Source organism: Sander lucioperca, chromosome 13 (assembly GCF_008315115.2).
Source record: "Sander lucioperca isolate FBNREF2018 chromosome 13, SLUC_FBN_1.2, whole genome shotgun sequence".
Taxonomy (NCBI): Eukaryota; Metazoa; Chordata; class Actinopteri; order Perciformes; family Percidae; genus Sander; species Sander lucioperca.
In genome coordinates, this window is record NC_050185.1 from 30,033,485 (window position 1) to 30,058,341 (window position 24,857).

The following is a 24,857-nucleotide window of genomic DNA, read 5'->3' on the forward strand; positions in this document are numbered from 1 at the left end:
GTTACCCTGTGATTCCCAACCAGAGATGGAAGTGGGTGTCACTGTCAGTGTTTTTTTTGACCAGTGGAAAAACCTTGTCAAATGTAGTAGAGTATAAAGTACAATATTTCCCTCTGTGGAGTAGTTCTAAGTAGCCTACTGTATGAAGTAGCAGAAACTGGAAATACTCAAAGTAGGCTACCTCAAAATTGTACTTAGTTACATTCCACCGCTGCCTGCTAGTAGCCTAATACATGATCTTTAACATGAAGTAGCCTGTAAGTAGGCTATAGTTGCATTCAATCTTATCACCAGTCATTTCTCCGCCTCTCTCTCTCTCTCTCTCTCTCTCTCTCTCTCTCTCTCTCTCTCTCTCTCTCTCTCTGTGGGTGGAGGCTGACAGCCGATGCCTTTTCTGTGTTGAGGATGGAGGAAAGAGGGAATTAGTGGCTATATTCAGTCGGTTTTCGCAGAAAGAGCGACTTGATAATCACAACCTGAAAACCTCAGAAGGGACATTTCTTTTCATGGGACCAAAACGGCTTTAAGAATGACTCGGGGAGTGAATCTGCTACACAAGGTATGAATGCACCTTTCCTTCCTTTTCCTGGTAGCTTGTTAAATGTAATCATCTGTTATATAGGGGGAGGGGAGGGGAGGGGAGGGGGGAGTTACATAACAGTGAACGCCGAATTAGAGATTAATTAAGAATGATTAAGAAAACACGCACGTAGATATGAATATTAATTATAGATGGCTGTTTTTTTTTTTTCTTCTTCTTCCTGTTGACACGGTGGAGGGGAAAGCAGTCGGTTAGATTGAGGAAGGAAAAACCTGGAAGGTGTTGAAGAGAGAAAATGTTCCGGCTGTAGGAGCCTGCAGGCCCGCGGCCTCACATCCCCGCAGGAGGACCCCACAAACGAGCCGTAGGCTATACTGCTTACTGGCATTTAAAAAAAATAAATAATAATAATAATAATAGATCAAGCTATTATTATTATCTGGATCACCTCCGTCTCCATGACAACAGGACATCTCTTGCTCTCGCTTTCTGCACCTGAGCCCAGCATCCCACATTATTTAGCCGAGCCTTGCTCTAAAATAATAATAAAAAGTTACTATGCTTATCATATGCAGGACAATCCCAAAACGCAGGTGGCTTTCTTTCGACAGTCACTGTGTTAGCTAGTTATCCTCCAACCAGCTAATTCAGGTTTATATTAAAAAAAAAAAGAAAAGTGGCCTATATATCAGATATAAGATTAAAACAGCCTCATCACCATTTTTTTCAAGTTGGTTCATTCGCAGCAACATTTCTGTCCCCATGAATATTTTCTTTGTGTCATATGCTATGTATAGCTATAAAAAAGATACATTTATAGATTAAGGTCTTCTTTATCATATAGAATTAAATGCACATAAAAAACAATTTATACTTTTTCTTACTTTACCTTTTTGTTGGTACATGTGCTCGATTTTACTACGGCCCCCAGTCCACTTCTACAAGAACTATAAGCCATACACTTATAAAATGCTCAAAGTATTCTTAAATTATTATTTTTAAACTTACATTTTAAACTTTCTACTAAATATGTATTAGGAATAACTATAGTTATGTGTTTGCCATTTTCATCATTTACTGTATGTCCCTAAAGTAATTTTCCTCCATGATAGTTTGTAGTTCTCGACTTACCAAACAAAAAAAAAATTCCATTGAGACCATTTTCAGGAAGTGACATCATTTGTTTGGGAGGTTACTCAAAGGAGCAAAGTGGGTGAGCATAGACTTTCACTTATGTCTTGTGTGTTTGACATGTAACATCATGTTTCATGATGTTAATCTGGTTGTAATATTCGTAAAATTACAACCTGTTAGGCTAAATTCTGAAGAAAATTGGTGCGATCAAAAGAATTTCAAATCATATTTGATATAGTTGTAAAAGTTTATGTGTCGAAGGTTAGCTAGCTAAATCTGGATGACTCACAGAGCTGTGGCTTTAATTAGCTCAAAATGTTCCACCCTGTTATGTCTACGGACCAATATAAACCGGTCCCATCAGGATATGATGATCAATAACAGAGTGACATTAGCATTCGTTTGAAATCATGTTTCTTACTACCCAGCAAATGTAAATCCAATATTCGCTCTGTTTTTGGTATTCACTAGTCTCGCATTGCCAGACCTTCCTCCACAGCACTGTGGAGGAAGGTCTGGCTAGTTCACACAGCATTCTGGGATTCTGGATTTACTCTGCAGAGATCTGTAACCATAGTCCTCGTAAATCCACCGCAGTTAAGAATGCCAACGCAAAGAAAGAGGAAAGTAACGGACATCTGGCAGATCTTCCTGAGGGAAATATCTGGCTCTTTAGCTGTTAAATGCTCCACTTTGTTCACCAGCTCGTCTCTAACTGTGTGCCTTTTTCAATGCAGGTAGCGTAAAGTCTTTTCTAAAAAGCTGCCTGCTGTGATCCAATGAGAGCGGTGAGAGTGAACCAAAAGAGTAAAACTATGGGCCGTAAAACCAAAACAATGGGATGAAGCGTGCTAAAACCTATCATGTGGCTGAGAGGAACTGCTGTTAATACAGCCTATATCAACTAAAACAGCTTTAAAAGTCCCATATTGTAGATTGAGGTGCTACATAAATACTATGAAAGTATCCAAACGCTTAGTCTGGATCAGTAAAAGTACATTTCCAGGATAATTAAGAGAACCTTCCACTCTCTGTGTGCTGCTGCTCTCAAACTCTGTTCACTTCTACTTGATTGTTAAGATTTACAAAGAATATGTTTACGGCATTTGCTCTCTAACTGGGACATTTTAGGAACGATTGGTGGGATTACTGTGGATGAAGTACACACAGCGATACAATGGTAAGAGATAATGAGGTTTAACCATGTATCCAGCTAATTTAAGTAGCTCACCTTACTGTATTGTGTGGAAAGTTAACTTCATTTAATATTGTATGTGGCGTTTTATTTTGCGGGGTGCAAATGTTCCACCAAAACAAGTTCCTTCTCAAGACTATTTTGCAGAGCCACTGTCGCTACGTCCGGAGCTCAGCGCCGCCCAAGACGATTGTGATTGGTTTAAAGAAATGCAAACAACCCAGAGCGTTTTTTTCTCCTATCCAGGAATGTATGTGTGGTGTAGCCAGACATTACTCCACAGCACTGTGGAGATAGGTTTGGCCTGGCGATGAATACAAAATGCTCAATCCACGAAGAAATGCACACAACCCGTCAGGACTTCTGTACAGTTGTAATGTCACAACTAAACTATATATAGGTAGAAAGTGCCCTTACAGTCATTCCCCGGCTGCAATGACGCTGCAGAGACTAGTCTGGATCCAGAAGATCCAAAAACGCTGACCAATCAGAGCAGACTCGACTTTTTCTGGAGGGGGCTTAAAGAGACAGGTGCTAAAACAGAGCGTTTCAGACAGAGGGTGAATACAGGTATATTCAGACAGACAGTATGAGAAAAATAAAGCATTTTTTGGACATTAAAGCATGTAAACATGTTTTAGTAGAAGACCAAAATACAAGTATGACCTGAAAATGAGCTTAATATGGGGCCTTAAAAAAGAGTTGACTACAAAATTATAGTAACAAATAAATGCTATGCTGCTGATTATATTGGCTTTTATAGTTTCTTTACTGTCAGTACCATCATAACAAACATGCTCTAAACAAACATGTATAAATTATGTGTCTATTCACATATCTGTTAGAGCTATAAAAAAAAAAAAACAGATGTTACATGAATGACACAAAGCAGATACGAGTACATTGTTCCTCCTCAGGCCTCTGAAACAAGATGAAACAGACAAATGTTATCCAACGCTGCGTGGCCTCATCCAGTACATTCCTGCTATTTTGTGAGCACTTGGGTAGACTGAGCTGTGCGTTGCCATGGAAACCAATGCTGCTCATGCTCACAATATTCTCCTGTGAATGGAGAGCAGACCAGCTTCCACACAGCCATTTGTTCCAGTGGTAAAAAAAAAAACACTGATGGGGGCTTAGGCAATGTGGATAGTAAAGGAGATTTGCAGAGGCAGCACATAACTATTATACTGTATTTCACATAGTTGTTGGATTTATTTTATTATTTATTTTTCCACTGGTGTGGTCCGACTGGACTGAACATGTTCTGACATGCACATGTAACAGATGTGATCTTGCGTTGTGTTATGGAGAGACACCACAGGCCAATATTCCCAGTTGAGTGGTTTTATTTTGGTAATAGACATACAGTTTGGTCACTGGACTGCCCTGGACACCAGGCTGTTCTCACAACCCATTCATACATACAGCTATGAAAAGTGAAGCACTGTAATTCGTATCTATTCAATGTATTTATTGCTGTATGGCCCATATTGACTGCTGCTGTATAAGAACGCCGTGGACAGCGAACACAACGCTTTTAAGCCAGGAAGAAGAGTTCGCTTTCGGGGAAAAACAAAAGACTTTCACCCAGGAAACGCATGTTTATTCTCCGGGAGTGTTTTTAATCCAAACCACGAGTATTTCCTAAACTTGACTAGGCGTTTTGGTGCCTAAACTTAACTGTTGTCGCAGCATGACGCTCACTTTTTGTCGGCTAAACTCAACTAGCAACGGCCTCTGAAACGACAGCTCACGTAGCTGTGTAGCTGGCGTCAGGTGGCCAGCCAGCAGTCCCCTCATTGGTGTGTATACATTTTTGTACCATATCATACGAGCCCGTTCATGATAAGGTGTTGCAGGCACACACACAGCTCATGGCTGATTTAGCTAACAACATAGGCTAAATAATGCTGTTATAAGAACAGAACTGAATATGTCATCCATATTTAACCTCCTCTGGGTAAATACAATATGCATCAATATAATGAATAAAAATGAACAGTATTTTAAAATAATATGCACAGTGTTATAAACATCATTCACGAGCAATTTATACTTGGCCTACAGTGCTTGGGTACAATACTCTCTAAATCAAAGCCTGAAACAACAGCACAACAATTGAACTATTTACTAATTACCACCATGTTTCTTCTCTTAAAGGCTTGAATCCACCTAGAAACCACATGGAGCAGGATGTGGAGAGCCCCTCCATCATCAAACAGCCTAAGTTGCCAAAGCAGGCCCGTGAGGACCTGCCTAAACAGCTGGCAGAAAGGGACCGGGCAAAGAAGATCCAGCGGTACGTCCGGAAAGACGGGAAGTGCAACGTCCATCACGGGAATGTTACGGAGAAGTACCGCTATCTGACGGACATTTTCACCACGCTGGTAGATCTCAAATGGGGGCTCAACCTGTTCATATTTGTATTGGTGTACACCGTGACGTGGCTCTTCTTCGGCTTCATGTGGTGGCTTATTGCATACCTTCGGGGTGATCTGGAACATTTAGCAGACAACACATGGACTCCATGTGTCAATAACCTTAATGGGTTTGTAACAGCTTTTCTGTTCTCCATTGAGACAGAGACCACCATCGGTTATGGGTACAGAGTCATCACGGACAAATGTCCAGAGGGGATCCTTCTGCTTTTAATTCAGTCGGTGCTGGGATCTATCGTCAACGCCTTCATGGTGGGTTGCATGTTTGTTAAGATCTCACAGCCCAAGAAGCGAGCTGAGACACTTGTGTTTTCCACCAATGCGGTCATCTCAATGAGAGATGGACGGCTGTGCCTGATGTTCAGAGTCGGAGACCTCCGAAACTCACACATCGTAGAGGCTTCGATCAGGGCCAAGCTTATCAAGTCGAAGCAGACCAAGGAAGGGGAGTTCATCCCTCTGAACCAGACGGACATAAATGTGGGTTACAACACAGGAGATGACAGGCTCTTCCTGGTGTCACCGCTCATCATCTGCCATGAGATAAACCAGGACAGCCCCTTCTGGGAGATCTCACAAGCCCACCTGGCCAAGGACGAGCTGGAGATTGTTGTGATTCTGGAGGGGATGGTGGAGGCCACAGGTGAGTCGTCAGATGTTGTATTCGTGATGTTATTATGCATTGATTAGAATAATGTGTGCAGTAATTGTTATTCAGTGGATTTTACAGTGTTGCACAGTACGTTTCAGCCCTCATGAACACTCATATACAACCCATATCAATAAGTCATACTGTCTTTTTTTCAATCCAATTCAATTTTATTTATAGTGTTGAATTATAACAGACATTGTCTCAGGACACTTTACAGATAGAGTAGGTCTAGACCACACTATAATTTACAGAGACCCAACAATTCCCCAAAAGAGCAAGCATTTGGTGCAACAGCAGCGAGGAAAAACTTCTTTTCAACAGACAGAAACCTTGAACAGAACCTGACTCTTGGTGGGCGGCCTTCTGCCAAGACAGTTTTTATTTTATTTTATATTTTTAGTGACGCCAGCGGTATGGCTCGAGGAATGGCAGTGTCGATCTGTCAGTTGATCCACCACTTTAACATCTCAACAACTATTAAATGAATTGCCATGAAACTTTATACAGACTTTGGTGATCAGAGGGATGAATATGTACTTGTGGTTATCCTCTGACATTTCCTGAAGCACCACCATGATGTTCACACTTGTAATTATAATAGTTTAACAACTATTGGATTGATTGTAGCCGGGATCAATGACAGTTCATTTCCAGGATAATCGCGGCGTTGTGTTCTCTTCGGGAAACATTATTCATTGTAAAGATTTACAAAGAATATATTTATGGCATTTACTCTCTAACTGGGGTGTTTTTGGACCAATTGGTGGGATTGCTATAGACGAAGTACACACTGATAAGAGCAAATGCAGTTTAACCATGTATCCAGCTAATTTAAGTAGCTCACCTTACTGTATTGTGTGAACAGTTAACTTCATTTAATATTGTATGAGGCGTTTTCTTTTGCGGGGTGTAAATGTTCCACCAAAACAAGTCTCTTCCCGAGACTATTTTGCAGAACCACCGTCTCTGTGTCCGGAGTTTAGCACCGCCCAAGACGATTGTGATTGGTTTAAAGAAATGCAAACAACCCAGAGCGGTTTTTTTTCTTCTCCTATCCCACAATGTATCTGTGGTGTAGCCAGACCTTACTCCATAGCACTGTGGAGTAAGGTCTGCTAATGCAAGACTAGATTGATTGCAATCTGCAACCTCACCACTAGATGCCACTTAATCCTACACACAGCTCCTTTCAATCTATATTCCACAACTTTTGATCCTTAAATGTTGCGTTGTGTCTCCAGGCATGACGTGCCAGGCGAGGAGTTCATACATCGGCAGTGAGATCAAGTGGGGCTACCGCTTCACACCAGTCCTGACGCTGGAGGATGGCTTCTACGAGGTGGACTACAACAGCTTCCACGATATCTACGAAACTAACACACCCGCCTGCAGTGCCAGAGAGCTTGCTGATATGGCCAACCGCACCCGCTTGCCCCTCACCTGGTCACTGGCCAGTAAGCTGAGCCAGCAGGGGCTGCCAGAGGCGATGCAGGAGGATCAGGAGACCAAGACCAGCCTGGACAACCAGGAGAGGATCCAGCAGACTGAGAGGAATGGGGACATTGCCAACCTAGAGAATGAGTCCAAAGTGTGATAGAGGAAAGAAAGAGAGCAAGTTTTGGCTCCTTATGAAAATATTGTGTGGTGTACGTCTGTACGTGTAACACACATGCTTGCGGAGCACAGGTGAGAGTTTGAGGTACTAAAACAAGGACCAATGAGCACAGTAGACCAAGTATCCCTGCATCAAGAACTGTTTTTTTTCTCAGTGATTTCACAGTTACCCCCCAAAACAACAAAACATCTAGACATGTGGCCTACCGCTGAACTGAAAGCCCTCTGCGGGAAGTGCATGTTTCAAATATAATGTGATGTCCTCCTGATGAGATTCCTATTATTTTTTCTATAAAAATATCCTTAGGGACATTTGCATAAGTATTTTTGTATATACTATAAAATGTTTTGAATTCTTTGTTTTGTTGTGGTGTGAATATTTGACGGATGTTTGATACTTATTCTTTTAGGTTAGTTCTGTATATTCTCTGCCTTACAATATGTATACAGCTTTCATTATTTGGTTTTTCAGAAATATATTAGCATGTATTAACATTATCTGCAGTGAATTTATATTGTATTGTGTATATACTGTAGTGTCATAAGGAACACATTTATCTCAATGGATGCAAACACTAGTTTAAACCAATAACAAATACTTTCCCATGATAAATGTTTGTTTAAGGTAGTACTACTCAATTTCCTTTAGAAGTCATTCCTTGCCATTTACAGCTGGGTGACTTCAGACAATGGCCCTTTAAAAACTGCATCTCTTCACTTTTGCACATTGGAGGAGAAAGTTAGTCGCTGTGTCAGTCTCCAGAAATCCCTTGCATTTCACCTAACAGTATCAGAAATAAGTAAACAATAAATTGCATATTATGCACTTGATGAGACTTTTTCTAAGTGATTGTTGCATTTTAATATGTTTTTCAGTGGTGGAAGAAGTAATGAGATCCTTTACTTTCAAAATCCTGAAAAGAAAAGTACAAGTACAAAGTCCAAAGAAGTTTTTTCAGCATAATGTACTTAAATTATCAAAGTACTCGTTCTGCAGTGAAATCTCCTGTGACTGATATTTTACAATATTATATGACAGTATTAGATTAGTCTGGATCAACGGAAGTACATTTTCAGAATAATTGCCTGACATCCTGTGCGTGACTCATGCGTGATGTCGTTTCCGTTCTTAAACTCTGTTCGCTTCAGGAAACAATAAACAAACTTCATGGCAAGTTTTTAAGAAAATTTTGATCGTGCAACAAGGCAGGCCTGCTTGGCTTTTTCAGGGAATGATTGTAAAGATTTACAAAGAATATGTTCACGTCATTTACTCTCTAACTGGGACGTTTTGGGACCGATCGGTGGGATTGCTGTGGTACATGCGGCGATACGCTGATAAGAGCAAATGAGGTTTAACCATGTATCAGCTAATTTAAATAGCTCACCTTACTGTATTGTGTGAACAGTTAACTTCATTTATATTTATTTTGCGGGGTCCAAATGATCCACCCGAGACTATTTTGCAGAGCCGCCGTCGGTGCGTCCGGATCTTAGAGCCGCCCAAGACGATTCTGATCGTTTAAAGAAATGCAAATAACCCAGAGCGTTTTTTTTTCCTCCTATCCCAGAATGTATCTGTGGTGTAGCCTTGCTGGAGATAAAAAGAGGTCCGAATCTTCCTGCCACAGAAGATCCACACGCCACTCATCTTTACAAATATGATACAAAAAACATTATAGGATAAAACATTATAGGAAACCTGTTGAGCAGGTTAGACACAGCTTTAAGTTGCTTTGCTGATCTTAAAGGGGAATTTACACAACAAAGCCTGTTTACAGCTCTTGGTTAGGAGGAAGTATTCAGATCCTAAGTAAAAGTACTAATACCGCTTTGTAAAAATACTCTACAAGTAAAAGTCATGCGTTAAAATTTTTACTTAAGTACAGGTATGTAATTGTTATCAAGGAAAATGTAATTAATAGGGGTGTAAGAAAAAATCGATACACTTGAGTATCGCGATATTTTATTTTGCAATCGATTTTCAAAAACTTTTTCTTTTCATTTTAATTTTGTTTACATGCAAAAATATTCATGTAAGACAGTGGTTCACGTTTATGTTGTGTTTAAACCCTCTACCGCTAGATGGCTGCTGAGACGCACCACTAGTGTTCTCGCCTAACAGTGCCTAGCAGTGCCTGACTTTTTGCTAGAAGAAATATTACTTTTTCTAAAATTATACTTTAACAAAATCCCAATATATCGCCTTACGCACAGTATCGAAATATATTGCAGTATATTGAATCATGACCCATGTATTGTGATACGTATCGTATCACCAGATTCTTGCCAATACACAGCCCTAATAATTAGAATATTAAAAGCAAAATGCAGAAAACAAAAAACCAAGACTCAAAATAATTAAAAAGAAATTAAAACCAAATTAAAAGGAAGAGCAGAAAATTGTCACATTTGCTGAAGCTGGAATGTTGAAATGTTGTTGAGATGTAGTCTAGTAGAAGTAGAAAGTTGCTTGAAAAGAAAATACTCAAGTAAAGTTCAAGTACCTAGTAATTTGTTGGCTACTTAAGTACTTGAGTAACTGTACTTACTTGCATTCCAGCAGTGAGTAGGCTGCTACTGTATATGGGGAGAAAATGTGATTAAAGCCTTTTGTGGCTCAAGCTGTGCCAGCTGTGCTACATCTGTAACATGTAACTGTCACGTTGTTTTTATTTCACTCAGTCTGCCTCTCGCTCCCTCTTTTTCAGCCACTCCTCACTTCCCCCAGGCCCATGTCATTCTCCATCCATCCAGCAGTTGTCCTCAGATTTTCCACCTGCTCACCTGCTCCACATTCCCCAAATTACCCCTCACAGTATTTAGGCTACTCTAGTCTCACTTTGCCAGACCTTCCTCCACAGCGCAGCAGAGGAGGGTCTGGCGAGTCCACACAGCATTCTGGGATGGGAGAGAAACGTGTTCTGGTTTATTGACATTTCTTTAAACCAATCACAGTTGTCACGGGCGATGCTTAATGCCGGACGGAGCCACGTTGCCTCTGCAAAATAGCCTCGGAAAGGAACTTGTTTTGGTGGAACGTGTACGTTCAAAAGTTGTTTTAGTCGTGCAACAGAAAACTCAGATTGGACAGATAGTCTAGCTAGCTGTCTGGATTTACCCTGCAGAGATCTGAGGAGCAGTTAACCATAGTCCTCAGAAATCCACCAGAGTTTAAAATGCCAACACAAAGAAAGAGGAAGGAAATGGACATCAGCGAAAAGACATGCATTCGGAGGAATTTCCTGCAGCACCCGGGGAAGTGGATCGTCGGCCGAAGACACGTCCCATAGCTCTTAAATTGCATCCCCGACTCCTCCACTTGCCTCCCTACCTCGCGTCTTAGTCCCTCCCACCGAGGAGGCCCAGGAGAGAGGCGAGGAAATCATCGGAGTCGAGAGGCAACAAGCAAATGTGTTTTAGAGAAATGAGACGTCCTTTCCTCTGAAGCATCACATGAATTTGTCAGCTGTATGGGCAGAGTTAGCAACTCCTTCAGCTGCACGGCTTCTCTTGTATCCTCGGCTATAGCTCCTCGATGCTCACTCCTTTTTTTTTTTCTTTCTTCTTTTTTTTTATTGACAAAAAAACAACAACATACAAAACTCTTGTAGAGGAAAGAGAATATACATGATATATCATTGATTTCCAGCTTTATAAATTTCAGATTTGCTGCTGTTGCTTTGTATAATGTTAATAACGTTAATTTATTAGTAATAATGTTCTGTTAATTGGACAAAACAAACATTGTGAAGGTGTCACTTTGAACTCTGGGTAATTGTGACGCCATTTCTCACTATTTACACAAACCAATCAATCGATTAATGGAGAAAATAATCAGCAGATGAATCCATAATGAAAATACAGTAATCATTTGTAATAGTTTTATAATGAGCTCCAGCTCAACCAACTCCAACAGTAAAATTCTGCTTTTACATTAACACGAGTAATAATAATCTAATGATAGAATATAGTATAACAGTCACAGGGGACATTTTAATACTTTTATACATTTTCCTGACTATAATTAATATATAAGTGACATGTTTACTGCAGGGCCTTTACTTGTAACAGAGTGTTTCTACAGTGTGGTATTAGTACCTTTACTGCAGTAAAGGATCTGAATACTTCTTCCAACACTGCGACCCCTGAAGAAGACCACTGTCTCCAGGATGAACCCACCTCCTCCCAACAGTCAGCAAAAAAAACCATTTGTTTTATTTCTCTGTCTTCTTTATTTCACTCAAATGAAAAAAACAGTTTATATCATTTATATAATTTTCAGTCACTCAATCAAGTTTAACTTTTTGTTCACTGTGGTCCATTTGAAGATCTTCAGTTTAAAGTACAGTTAAGCCCAGTTTCTAACCTGTTTCCAGACCAGATAATAGGCTACCAGAAAACATTCAAACATTCATTAAATTAAGAACAGTTTGAACTAGATTTGTCATTAATGGATGAACTGTTATGGTATGATAAACACAAAAAAACACTTGGATTTAAACATTTAGATTTTTAAGTTAAAATTAGTTTTTCATAAATCTGCTTTATGGGAGCTTTTGTTAGTTTTTTTATATCACATTTCAGAATATGTTTTATATTTTCCAATTGTCAACAAATCCCATAAATACTTCCTGACTTCCCCACCCTGCCTGTGGCATCCAGCCCCAATTATAACAATATAATTTTAATTATACAGTATAAGAGCTGATGATTTTTGACTCTTTCTACTCATGGTGCACACAAGCTGCAAGAAGTAAGTTACACTGCCCCTCTGAACTGACTTTGTTTCCCAGCGTTACCTCACATCCTGTTCACTGTTCAGGTTACTTCAGGGGGGCCAGCCCAATGGTCCCACAGCCCTATGTTCCCACAGCCCTAAGTTCCCACAGCCCTATGTTCCCACAGCCCAATGGTCCCACAGCCCTAAGTTCCAACAGCCCTATGTTCCCACAGCCCAATGGTCCCACAGCCCTAAGTTCCCACAGCCCTATGTTCCCACAGCCCTATGTTCCCACAGCCCAATGGTCCCACAGCCCTATGTTCCCACAGCCCTATGTTCCCACAGCCCTATGTTCCCACAGCCCTATGTTCCCACAGCCCTATGTTCCCACAGCCCAATGGTCCCACAGCCCTATGGTCCCACAGCCCAATGGTCCCACAGCCCTAAGTTCCCACAGCCCTATGTTCCCACAGCCCTAAGTTCCCACAGCCCTATGTTCCCACAGCCCAATGGTCCCACAGCCCTAAGTTCCCACAACCCAATGGTCCCACAGCCCTATGTTCCCACATTTCTAAAAGTTTTCTTAAAATTAGGCCCTATGTTCCCACATTTCTAGGACATTTTAATAAATTAGGTCTTGGGTTCCTACATTTCCCTTCAATTTAAGCCCTATCCTCCCACAATATTTTTTAGGGTTAGGGTTAGGGGGATAAAAACTGATACAAATTTATGAAAAAGGAAATGTGGGAACATAGGGCCTGGAAAATAATCGTAGAAATAGTCTGCGGCCGACAGTAACGTTAGCTAGCTGCACATCGCAGATAAAATTGTTCGTAAAAGTTGTTATATTGTTTTGGGGACAATGACATGGTTGGATAGCAAGCTTGTCTTGTTGTTAAACATACTGTGCACAATGTTACTGACTTTGAATCTTGCTAGCATAGCGTTAGCTTTCTAGCTCGTACCGTCAGCTGACCTGAAGGGTTCTACGAGCAGTGTCTCCGGTTGCTAAGGGTGGCGGTGGGCAAGTCGTATCTAAGGTCCGTTCTATTCCCTGGAGCAGTGACCAACGTTTGCATTGCATAAGAACCTTATGGGATGGGAATGATTGTTCCTGGTATTTGTCAAACCCTCAGGCGTAACCAGGGAAACGGAGCCTTATCCCAACCAACCTTGAACCAAGTTAGCTTTAAGAATTAACAGGTTAGCTAGCTGACATCGTTAGTCAGGATGAGTTAAACCACACATGGCAAACGGTGCCCTGGTGAGTAAATATTACAGTAATAAATCCTTTTACAGGCTTTTGTCTGCTTTTAATTCAATGCTAGTCACTGAATAAAAATACTAAAAAGATTTTCAAGCCAATGAATCAACACAAAAACAAAAGCAGTCGTTTGGCAGCAGTGTTTCAACAGGCAATCAGACACCAGCAGCATGTTTTACACCCAATATTATACAGTAGTACATCGCACAATGACAAAATAAATCTTAAATACTTAAAATACATTATTAATAGTTTCATTCATTAGATAGGTGAAAATGCAAAAGCCTGCCAAAATACAGTGAATTCAAAAAACACAGTTCAATGTTAAAACAGTGTGTTTATGAAAATAAAAACTGAAAGGCCTCTCGATGATGATGAGAAATACAGTATGTTCCAGTGTGGTTCTGTGCGTTTCTTCTGAATGTGTTACAGCAGAAAAATATTACACAAAATATTACACACAGCAAGAAGTGGGACAGTGTTGCGATAAAAGTCAGACAAAATTTTAGTAAAAAAGAAAACGGAAAAAAACTATTAAAAAAGGGGGGGAAAAAAAGACTTAAATAAAAGGACAATAAATTAAAGTGGAAAATAAATTAAAAGGGAAAGAAATGGAAAAAATGGGAAAAGTAAAAAAAAAAAAAGTACATTTAAAAGGGGGGGGTAATATAAAAAGGTAGAAAAATGATTAAAAAGGAAAAAAAGTCCAACTGGCCCTAAACAGACGCACCAATATGCAGCAGATTATACTTGCTATTGTTTTTTCAGACAAACCATAAACTGGTTACTAAAACAGTGTCAATAAGCGACTGTGATGAAAGAGCAGCAGTAGCAGCGGAGAGCTTTACAGACGATCCGATAACCATAAAGACCCGGTCACCCCAGAAAGTGGCAAAGTGTATGCATGCGTCGTAGCTGCTAACGTGCTAGCAAGCTACCATGCTCCCAGGCCTGTGCGTTGCTTCGTTTAATAAAGAGTTACTGAAGACAGGAAAAATAAGCTCTCCAAGCTAACTAGCTTGCTAACTGACAATAAGTTCACACAGTTTAAAGTGCAGAAGAAGCTCCAAACTATTCAGCAGATTAGTGCGTATGGGATGTTACCATCAAAATCAAAAAGCTGCCTTTTCAAAGCAGGAGTACCGTCGCTGTTTGTAAAATGTTTTCCCTCCCTTTGACTCCCACTACCCAGCAAACACCTGGGGCGTGAGGGGCGGTGGCAGGTTGTCATTGTCCACGTTGTTGGCATCGATGGCGGAAACGGTGCGAGACAGAACCTCTAGCGGGTATTTTTCCAGGATGCCGTTGACCTCCCGCTGCACGCTCTGGGGCCAGGAGAGGAGGTCGGCCTGCAGGATGTGAGCGGCCTCCATCAGCGACTCCTGCCGGCTGCTGAGGCCCGACAGCACCTCCAGGTTGTGATTGAGCTGAGCCAGGACCGGGTTGGTGGCGGTTGGTGCCGGGTCGGCGTGGGCCCAGTCGCCCTCCGAGCTGTTGCATCGCGGTGAGGATTGGCCTGACATGTAGCGCTCAAATTCCTCTGGGGAAAGGTTGAGAGACTGGGCGTCCAACTTCTCAATAAAGGCCACTGCACAGCACTAAAAAAACAAAAACAGCAAAAACACAGGAGAAACACCAACATTAAATGATGGCTGAGACTCAAAGAGCAAGTTTACATCAACCGGAGTCATGTGGAGCCAGATGGTCTCAATATTAAAGGAATACTTTGTACTACGGATGTCCCGATCAGCTTTTTTGGCCCCCGATGTTGAATATCTGCTGATACCGAGTCCCGATCCGATACTTGTATTTGCCTAGATAACTAGAGCTTACCCGTTTTTTTTATTTATAAAAATAAGTAACTAACTAAAAAGATGTCTTCAGCCTAATGCATTTTACTATGTGTAGCTAGCATTTTTGTAAAACTCACATATAAAATCAACTTCTACTTAGAATGGTGTAGATTTTACTGACGTAAATGATCAGCGTAAGGTGATCGGGGTGACTGCCGATCCCCGATCAGTTCAAAAATGCCCACGTCGGCTCCGATACTTTCCGATCAGGACATCCCTAGTTTGTACAGTATGTGATTTCTGGTGGAGAGTTACACAAGAAGATTTAATAGCATATCTATTCGTTCAAATTAGGCTTGAGCCAGTGGCGATTAGCTTAACTGAAATTCTCCTACTTCTAAGCTAAATAAAGTTTTAAAAAAGCCTCTTGGATCAGCTGGAAAATGCATTGTGTTCATGTTTAAAACTTTTTAGAGATACGTGGCTCTCAGAGGACATCGGCGCTACAAACATATGATGATCTTATGAAATATGATGCATTGCTGTAGATTAAACTATTAAAACGTAAACATTTACAGCAGTAAAATGCAACATACACATGAATGCAGCAGGAATATTAATCCAGAAACATCAGATAGAAGAGGAACACACTGACAGGGAACACTTTTCTGCACAATTTAGCTGGTAATACATACTTTTACTTAAGTAAGGTTTTGAATACAGGACTTTAACTTGTAGTGGAGTACTTTTACAGTGTGTTGTTAGTACTTTTACTTAAAGGACAAATCCGACGCAAAATGAACCTAGGGGTTACTAACACGTGTGTACCGAGTCGGCCGTTCTCTGGGACATGTTTTCATTCCGCTAATTAGCTTATAACGCTAGTCGTCGAGGCAGGGATAAAGTAAAAGGAAATCGCTATTTCAATACCACTAACAAGGCTCAAAATAGCACCACACTTCCACGGTAGCATAATGAGGGTCCCTGCATGTAAACCGAAGCATTGAGAACTTTGTAAGTGTACAGACCGTTTATTAAAAAGATAGTTTATAAAGACAGTTCCGTTCGAGTATACAGCCAGGCGCCATCTTGGGAAAACAGTCACGATCAGTCGAACGACGAACGCCGTGCAACCAGTAACCAGTAACATAGCTCAAACACGCCGTTCGTCGTTAGACTGATCGTGACTGTTTTCCCAAGATGGCGCCTATTTGCACTAAAACTGGTCACATTCGATTAAAATGAAAACATATCCCAGAAAACGGTTGACTCAGTACACATGTGTTATTAACCCCTAGGTTCATTTTGCGCCGGATTTGTCCTTTAAGAGAGGGAATACTTCTTTTACCACTGGTGAAACTAGAGGCCTACAGCTCAAAGGCCCTGACAAGAATTAAAGAAGGTAGAAGATAGAAAAAGGAAAAAAACGGACCAGGTTGGTGAAGTAGTATCCATCCTCTCCGCTCATCAGCCTGCTGGGGTTACAGAAGCGGGTGATGTACTGGATGTTGGACTGAAGTCGAGGAGGGTTAGCTTTGAGCACGATGTAAATGAGAGCGGGGAGAAAGTCGTCAGCTGAGGCCGGCTCGTTCTTGGTGGTCCTGATGGCACTGAAGATCTGTTTACTGCAGTGCGTGATGCACCCAAGTTTGTCCCGAGGAACCCTCTTTGAGTCCATCTCAATGATATCTGGAAAAGACAAAAGGTACAAAGTCAGGGGTTGGACGGACTCACGTGTCATCTGTCACTTCTAAACAAAAAACTTTTAGTATTAGTTTAAGCAAAAGTGCCAAAAAAAAAAAACCACTGGTTCCAGCTGCTCAAGTGTAAATATTAATTGGTTTTCTTCGTCCTCTATGATAGGAAATTTAATACATGTGTGTTTTGGACTGTTGGTCAGACAAAACAAGGAATTTGAAGAACTTAAGCTCTATTAAAAACTGACATTTTACAGATTAAAAGGATGACTTGATGAAGAAAATTATTATGTGCCTAAAACCTTTTTTAGGGTTTTCGGGATTAGTCATCCTTTTTTTGCAGGCAAATAATATGAATGATTTTTTTTTTATTTATTTTTTTTATTATAAAAATGCATTGTCAATAGTTTTTTATTATATTAAATTATAGTTAAACACATGAAATTAAATTTCAGTTGGACTTATTAGATGCTGTCACGCTGGACGTTCAAGCACAAACTCTAACCTGTTATTGCTTTGACCACGTTCTCAGAGACTTCAGGGATTTCTTCATCCATAGACACGCACAGCATCTGGATGGTCACCCAGTGTAATGCCCTGCAAGACAGAAAAAGAATCAATGCAGTAAGCCTTTTTTTGTGTGTGCACATGATACACATTTTCTTTCCCAGTAACTTCCCCCCTGGATGACAAACAAACACATGCAGTCAGCAGCTGCCACTATGGAAAACATGGAGAACGGTGCTAAAAGTGGCTGTTGTGTAATCTGACAGACGCAGACAGACGTTTTTTTCACAGACTGCAAGCATTGTGCAGTGATGCTTAGAAACCCACGCTTCCACTTCCAATGCAATTGAATCTGAATGTGTGTATTGTTCCACATCTAGTTATAACTCCCAATTTACATTTCAGTTACATTTATAAATCAGCTGTTTATAAATATATGTTTTTCTTCTTCCTTCAATAATGGCTCATTTTTATCAGTACAGGCATATATGTAAGCAAACAAGCACAGAAATAGAAATGTAAATCAGTTTGCAGCACTGAGAGAAGCCCGAGAGGCTCATGAATATCTGTCAGAATATAACGAGCTGCCATCAGCGGCTTTAAAACACCTTTCAGATTGCAGAGTGTGAACTTTTTGTATCCTCCTATCTCTCGGTTGCCAGAGATACACACACACACACACACACACACACACACACACACACACACACACACACACACACACACACACACACACACACATACACACACACACACACACACACACACACACACACACACACACAAAAACAGACAGTGTTGCATGATGGGAGAATACTGTTGGAACTTGGATGTTGAATTTGTTTTTCAGTCCAGAAAAGCATAAGTTACCCTCAATCATTATTGAAGCCCAACGGTGCAACGTGGCTCTAAATATTGAGTTGTTGTGTTTTTCTTTGGGCCCTCTGCAGTCTACTCAGTGGTTAGCTTGGAGATGTTTAAACTGTGATGGGTCAGTCTGTAGTATGTTCAGCTGATATTCCCACAGTGCTAACCCTAGACCAACCTTCTGTTCCTCTTGTGAAGTTTGAAGAAGAGCTTTGCTAAAGCAACATGTTGCCTGTTTACTCCAGCTTGTTATAGGCTGCATTTATTGTGCACTTGACACTGAAACAGGAAGCTGTTCCCATTTAAATCTGCACACATTTTGATGCTAACTTCCCGTTTCTTTTACCAATGACTGCTGATTTCTTCTCTTCTTATTCAACTGTCGCTCAGAGGGATCTTTGTCTCTTTCTGCCCTTTCAGTTGTCTTGGTTGAACCATTGTACGGTGTTTTGTGCCCCATGTACAAAATTAAATAACATCTATTTGTAAAGAGGACTTTCTACAACCTGAAAGCATCAAAGACCATTCAAACATATAGAGTAGTCCTCTCAGACATCTGACTGGACCCAATCAAGCTTTTGGGGCAGAAGATTACACACTTTTGAACGTTTCTGTATATTATTATTATTATAATGAAAACACCACTGCCCACCTTATCCTGCTCTGTGTGGCCAAGTCCTTCTTCTCATCGTCAGTGGTTTCTGGACAGAATACACTCTTATACAGACGAGTCATTATGTACTTTTCCACCTGGTCCATCACCTGCTCCACAGACTCTGACGAACCTGGTGAACAAAGAGTTATCAGACCACATTAGTCTAGAGCTAATGGGCTGGAGCTAGGGGGGAAAACTTGCTTGTGCTGCCATCAAGTGGTGGCTGCATACTCCGATATATTGAAAACGTATTAGTGGAAATAATTAAATGTTACGGGTGAGAAAGTTCTCTAAACCAACCTTTAAAGTGACCCGTCAAGCGGTCGGCCAAGTTTTGGTAGAAATCCTGAACGCACTCCGACAGCTCATCAGCACCCAGATCCTGACAACACAAGTTGGAAGGTCATGAACCTAACACTAAACCTATTATTATAAAGAGTGTTATTATGACACTAGATGTCAAATCAGAAATAAATTGTATTATGTAAGATACTTATATATAATTATATATTTGTAAGTTTAAAAAAAAAAAAATGACTGAGGAAGCTTGTCAACTAACTAACTAACTAACAAGGATTAATGGAGAAGGGGTGTAGTACTTCTTCCCACATTCTTTTGTGGGCATTGTGACACATTGTGTTAGTCATATAGGTACTAGGCGCCGATTTATGTTTCCCTCCGTGGGCGCTCACGGGCGCACACCCTTTAAAAAAAAAAGTAGTCCAAAAATGTTTGTATTTCAGAACCTTAGGAAATGGACAGTGGCCGACACGAACACACACGCCTATTAATTCGATAATAAAGACGTAAAGTAACTCAGGACAGCGCCACTTCTAACAAATACAGATAGGATTGGAGATGGGAAATTAAGAATCAATGCCACCTGTCTGCACTGGTGGAACTCTCTGCACTGGTGGTGGATGTCGTTGATGCACTTGCATCATTAGGTTTTGCTTTTTTAATAACAAATCTGTCCATTTTAGCTCTCTCTGATTACCTAATGCACATGCACGCACTGTATAGTGGGGGGATGGAGGGGGGGTCACTAAAGATGCGTTGTCATCCGAGAGACGCTGTGATCGGTGGAAAGGGTTGGGTACCGAAACCACTATGGAACTGGTTCCTACGCAACCGGTAGGAATCGGACCGGATTAGAACGCAAATTTCGGTTCCTCATTTCGGTTCCACTTAATGTGTCGACTGAAATATTTTCCTTCTGTCGCTCCGAAACGGACGTAACAATATCACACTTTCTCTGTAATTTACCGTTAGTGAGCTACCGTAAATGTAGGCTACTTTTAAAATGCCATATTTTCCCTCAGGGCTCACCAAAACGGACGTAAAGGCATATTAACCATTCACTGCACGTGATCGCTAGTAAACATATTACACTTTTTCAGTTTTTCAAGAATCGGTTTAGGAATCAGAATCGTTTTAAAAGTACCGGTTCGGCATCAGAATCGTAAAAATCCAAACGATAGCCAACCCTAATGGTGGATAGGATATGGAGCAGGGGACTGACAGCGACATAACCAATCACACTATGACAGACGCTCCACTTAGCACCAACTGCAATGTTTAATTTTAAATGAATGTAGCCTACTGGCAGTCTGGCACACGTGGGTGCTCGAACTCCGGAGCACCCACAGTATCGCCGCCTGTGTATATGTATCTCGATATGCTTTCTATTTTTGTGCAATATTATTTTCTATAGGAACCTTTCTGATTCTTTAACATGTTCAAAATAAATTTCAATCAATCTATGAATCAATCAATCAATCTATGAATCAATCAATCAGACCTTTTTGTTTGACATGTTGACAATGAAGGCTCTGCACTGCTTATGGATTTCCCGGCCGGGCTTCTGGAGGTTTTTCAAGAAGTCCGTAAAGTCCTTGGACACTTGGTCTGTCTCGAAGCTGGCGTGGCGGCTAATTGATGGACTGGGTGTCTTGCCCTCTTGGTTTTCTGATGAGGAAGAACCAGAGTTAGAAAAACTTAATGTGTGTGACAACAAGAGATAGTTTCAGACTGAAACTCCACCAAAACCACATTTTTGTGACATTTGTGTACAGATTAAACAAACGATTGGATGTAATATGTTAATAAGTGAGCTTTAGAGGTGCTGGTAGTGGTATTCTTTAATTTTGAGCAGCTAATCTTAAATATTTCAGGCTAGCCTAAACAAGCAAAGCATGAAGCTGTGAGTTCGGCAAAAAAAAACAGTCGGAAAGTAAAACAGACCGGTAGGTGTATCCAGTTGCTCCTAATGTCGTACCTTTCTTAGTAGCAGTGCGTGACGAAGGGCTGAAGAACTTCTTAACCGTGGTCACTTTCCGTGTCTTCTCGTTGGTCTTCTTCTCCTCAAACTTGGAGAAGGGTCCCAGAGAGGCGTGCCCCGGCTGTGGTTGTGCCGCTGTGGACTGTGTCTGTGGTCCCTGACTACTGGCATATGCGGCCTCCTCCTCCCGCTGCAACCTGGAGCAGAGGACATTTTAACAGAGCAAATACCAGCAATCAGCAGGGGAATATGGAGGAAAACTCACTGTACTATATGCAGGAAGCAAATTTGCGTTTCCTAGGATGGCGAAAGAAGGTCCTGCCTTATTCTGCCTCTGATTGGCTCACTCTGGGATTCTTACCCTAACCCTAACTAATCCCACTCCTCATTAGGGTTGGGTATTGTTTGGATTTTTATGATTCCGATGCCGAACCGGTACTTTTAAAACTATTCCGATTCCTAAACCGATTCTTGAAAAACTGAAAAATGACATCAAAGACGTAATATGTTTACTAGCGATCACGTGCAGTGAATGGTTAATATACCTTTACGTCCGTTTTGGTGAGCCCAGAGGGAAAATATGGCATTTTAAAAGTAGCCTACATTTACGGTAGCTCGCTAACGGTAAATTACAGAGAAAGTGTGATATTGTTACGTCCGTTTCGGAGCGACAGAAGGAAAATATTTCAGTCGACACATTAAGTGGAACCGAAATGAGGAACCAAAATTTTTGCTAATCCGGTCCGATTCCTACCGGTTGCGTAGGTTTCGGTACCCAACCCTACTCCTCATGCCTTAACCTAATCAATCTAACCAACAACGACAACGAGTACTAGCCAATCAGAGGCAGAGTAGTGCAACATATTCCTTTGCTATCCTAGGAAATGCAAATTTGCATACAGGAAGGGCAAATGTAAATGTTTTAACCCAGGAGGTGAAGTTGTTGTTGTTGGTAATGAAGCAGCAGAAGGTCTTACTTTTCTGCCAAGGCCCAGTCGTCCTGGATCTGTTTCTGTCGTACCCGCTGGTACTCCTCCCTCCAGCACTTTGAGCACAGGCCCTGCCATGCCGCGTTGCCATAATAACCGCATCCCTTATTGCACAGCAGGTCCGACTGGTCCACGTGTATCCCCCCCCGGCGCTCCGTCCGCTGACTCATGATGCTAGACAACCGGAAAGGAATAAATCATAATCTAATTTATTAGTGTATTTGCATGCACTGCTGTAGCCTACTCGTTAGGGCTGCTCAATTATGGGAAAAAATATAATCACGATTATTTCGGTCAATATTGAAATCACGATAATTTAACACGATTACTCGTTGACTTCTGGAAAGATGTTGCAATTATTGAACTTAAAAAAGTTAAATCAACAGTAAAAAAACACATACAACTGTGAAATTTGCCTTAAAAATACTTTTCCTATATAAACTTTATGTTTTCATTCAGAACACAAGAGAAAATAAGAGTTTACTTGCAAAACGTAATGAGCTAAATAATTGTTTTTCTCGATTATTCTATTTTTGTGATCATTGGGAGAAGAAATCATAATCACGATTAAATTTTGATTAATTGCACAGCCCTACTACACGTCTCTACAGAGTGCATTTATGATTATAATATTACACTTTGGAGGATGTATTCAAAGTCACCTTCACACTGTTTGTTTTGTCCAACCAGCAGTCCAAACCTCAACATTATTACTAATACATTAACATTATTAACATTATATCAAAAGGAAAAACAGCTAATCTGATTATTTGTAAAGCTGGAACCATGAAATGTTTTTATGACGTAAATTATCATCAAAATAGTTGTTAATTTCTTAATCAGTTAATTGACTAATTGTTTCAGCTGTGCTTGTATTAACTGTTGGTAATTCATATAACTCTTTATGGTTTTATGCAAAATTCTTGATTAGTAAAGTAACTAAAGATGTTAAATAAATGTAATGTAGTAACAAGTTAAATATTTCCCTCTGAGATGTTATGGAGTAGAAGTATGAAGTAGCATGAAATGGAAATACTTAAGTAAAGTACAAGTACCTCAAAATGTACTTAGTTACTTTCCACCACTGTCCATTTCTGTCTATTTCTGTTTATTTCTGTGTACATTAGAGCAACAAAAAACCAGAGTCAAAGGTAAATATCTGAGTACTTCTTCCACCACTGAAAGTAACTAAGTACATTTTCTCAAGTACTGTACTTAAGTACAATTTGACATAACATGAAAAAACATAGTCAGCTTTATTTGTCAATTTCTTCACATATACTAGACGCAGAGGAATCGAAAGTTCGTTTCTCACCATCTTGATGCAGTATACTAGCTACTTATCTACCCAGTAGTATACAATTAGCTCCATATTGATGAACTACAACATTAAAATGCTCTAACATGTATTTGTTAGTGATAAAAACAAAATAATATAGGCTTATTTTCTATAATAACGTAACATAACACTGTGAAAGGAGCTCAATTTGCATGAGTCGTTACCTATACTTTATTGTATTTCTACCTTTACTTAAGTAAAGTATCTGAGTACCTCTTTCACCACTGCCCTGTAATAACAAAAATAAATCTCACACAGACTCTGGCAGCTTTGGTGTTTTTATGTTTATTGTTTATTATATAACGCTTATGTCGCCAGTCTGGAGGTCAGTTAACGTAGCTAAACATGCTGCGGTATTTTACGTAGCTATAACAGGGGAGTAACGTTAACGTTAGCTAAGACCATATTTATTACAACTTATCATTAATGTTTGATTCAACATGTCATGTACCTGCAGTGCTGCTTTACTCACCTGTAATATGTTTTCACCGATCAGGAGCAGCCTACAGTCCTCTTCGCTCCTGGTATGAGAGTGAGATGACGGAACCATGAGGGTGAGGCCAATGACGTGTTGACTCTGGCCATTGGCCAAATTCCGCTGCTGTTCAATCGGGCGATACGTCGACGCGGCTGCCATATTGGGACGGAGTAGCCGTGCCTCCTAATCATAGACTGTTAATATTAACTAATAATATACAGTCTATGCTCCTAATGCATATAAGTATGGAGGCATGATGTCTATCTACAATTAATATCATACTTTCTCGCTGAATTTTAAGCCTATTTTAAGCAAGTTTGCTTTGTTACAAAGTGTTGCGTTTTTTAAATTTGAGAAAGGAGAGGCTTTGTCCAATGATTAACAAAAAGATTTAATAACGAAATGACATGACAGCGGACTGCAAGATGTAGTCCCCTCGTGGTTGGTTCTACATTTTACAGTCCCAAACATTTCTCAGTTTCACCAATATATTCCCTTGAAGTTGTGGGCGGTTCCTTGGATGAAAACTTTTTCCATTGGTCCAAAAGTAGGAGTAGCATAGCTACATAGCAACATCATTTTCAGCATCTTCATGTATTATTACTTAGATTAGATTTTTTTTTTTAATACTTTACCTGATATAAGCTAGCATTAGCTTAATTTAGTATCAGGACCAGATCAGGACAG

The 24,857-nt window shown here is 40.4% G+C and overlaps 2 protein-coding genes and 1 long non-coding RNA gene across 3 annotated transcripts; 2 read left to right on the forward strand and 1 right to left on the reverse strand.

Annotated features, from left to right (window-relative positions):
- The first annotated feature begins 302 nt into the window (after positions 1 to 302).
- On the forward strand, positions 303 to 8,413 carry LOC116055981 (G protein-activated inward rectifier potassium channel 2-like). The gene is made up of 3 exons (XM_031308076.2): positions 303 to 559; positions 5,034 to 5,954; positions 7,205 to 8,413. The coding sequence occupies exons 2-3, from the start codon at positions 5,057 to 5,059 to the stop codon at positions 7,555 to 7,557; spliced, it is 1,251 nt and encodes a 416-aa protein (XP_031163936.1). The 5' UTR covers positions 303 to 559; positions 5,034 to 5,056; the 3' UTR covers positions 7,558 to 8,413.
- Positions 8,414 to 13,773: 5,360 nt separating this feature from the next.
- LOC116055999 lies at positions 13,774 to 14,104 on the forward strand. Its single transcript, XR_004106455.1, has 2 exons — positions 13,774 to 13,880; positions 13,952 to 14,104. It is a non-coding gene; the product is annotated as an uncharacterized LOC116055999 (long non-coding RNA).
- A 92-nt stretch (positions 14,105 to 14,196) lies between these two features.
- Positions 14,197 to 24,261, reverse strand: rabgef1 (RAB guanine nucleotide exchange factor (GEF) 1). The gene is made up of 9 exons (XM_031308066.2): positions 24,165 to 24,261; positions 22,342 to 22,527; positions 21,362 to 21,561; positions 20,885 to 21,051; positions 19,384 to 19,465; positions 19,081 to 19,213; positions 17,560 to 17,651; positions 16,790 to 17,046; positions 14,197 to 15,162 (listed from the first exon to the last, which is right to left on the reverse strand). The coding sequence occupies exons 2-9, from the start codon at positions 22,521 to 22,523 to the stop codon at positions 14,749 to 14,751; spliced, it is 1,527 nt and encodes a 508-aa protein (XP_031163926.1). The 5' UTR covers positions 22,524 to 22,527; positions 24,165 to 24,261; the 3' UTR covers positions 14,197 to 14,748.
- Positions 24,262 to 24,857: the final 596 nt, after the last annotated feature.

Excerpts from the sequence above, each read along its gene's own strand:
- LOC116055981 (XM_031308076.2), top strand. The coding sequence starts at position 5,057 with ATGGAGCAGGATGTGGAGAGCCCCTCCATCATCAAACAGCCTAAGTTG. Across the intron at positions 5,955-7,204 it reads GGGGATGGTGGAGGCCACAG|GCATGACGTGCCAGGCGAGG; the intron begins GTGAGTCGTCAG and ends TTGTGTCTCCAG.
- rabgef1 (XM_031308066.2), bottom strand. The coding sequence starts at position 22,523 with ATGAGTCAGCGGACGGAGCGCCGGGGGGGGATACACGTGGACCAGTCG. Across the intron at positions 21,052-21,361 it reads ACGCACTGCTACTAAGAAAG|AAAACCAAGAGGGCAAGACA; the intron begins GTACGACATTAG and ends CTTCCTCATCAG. Across the intron at positions 17,047-17,559 it reads CGTGGTCAAAGCAATAACAG|ATATCATTGAGATGGACTCA; the intron begins GTTAGAGTTTGT and ends TGTCTTTTCCAG.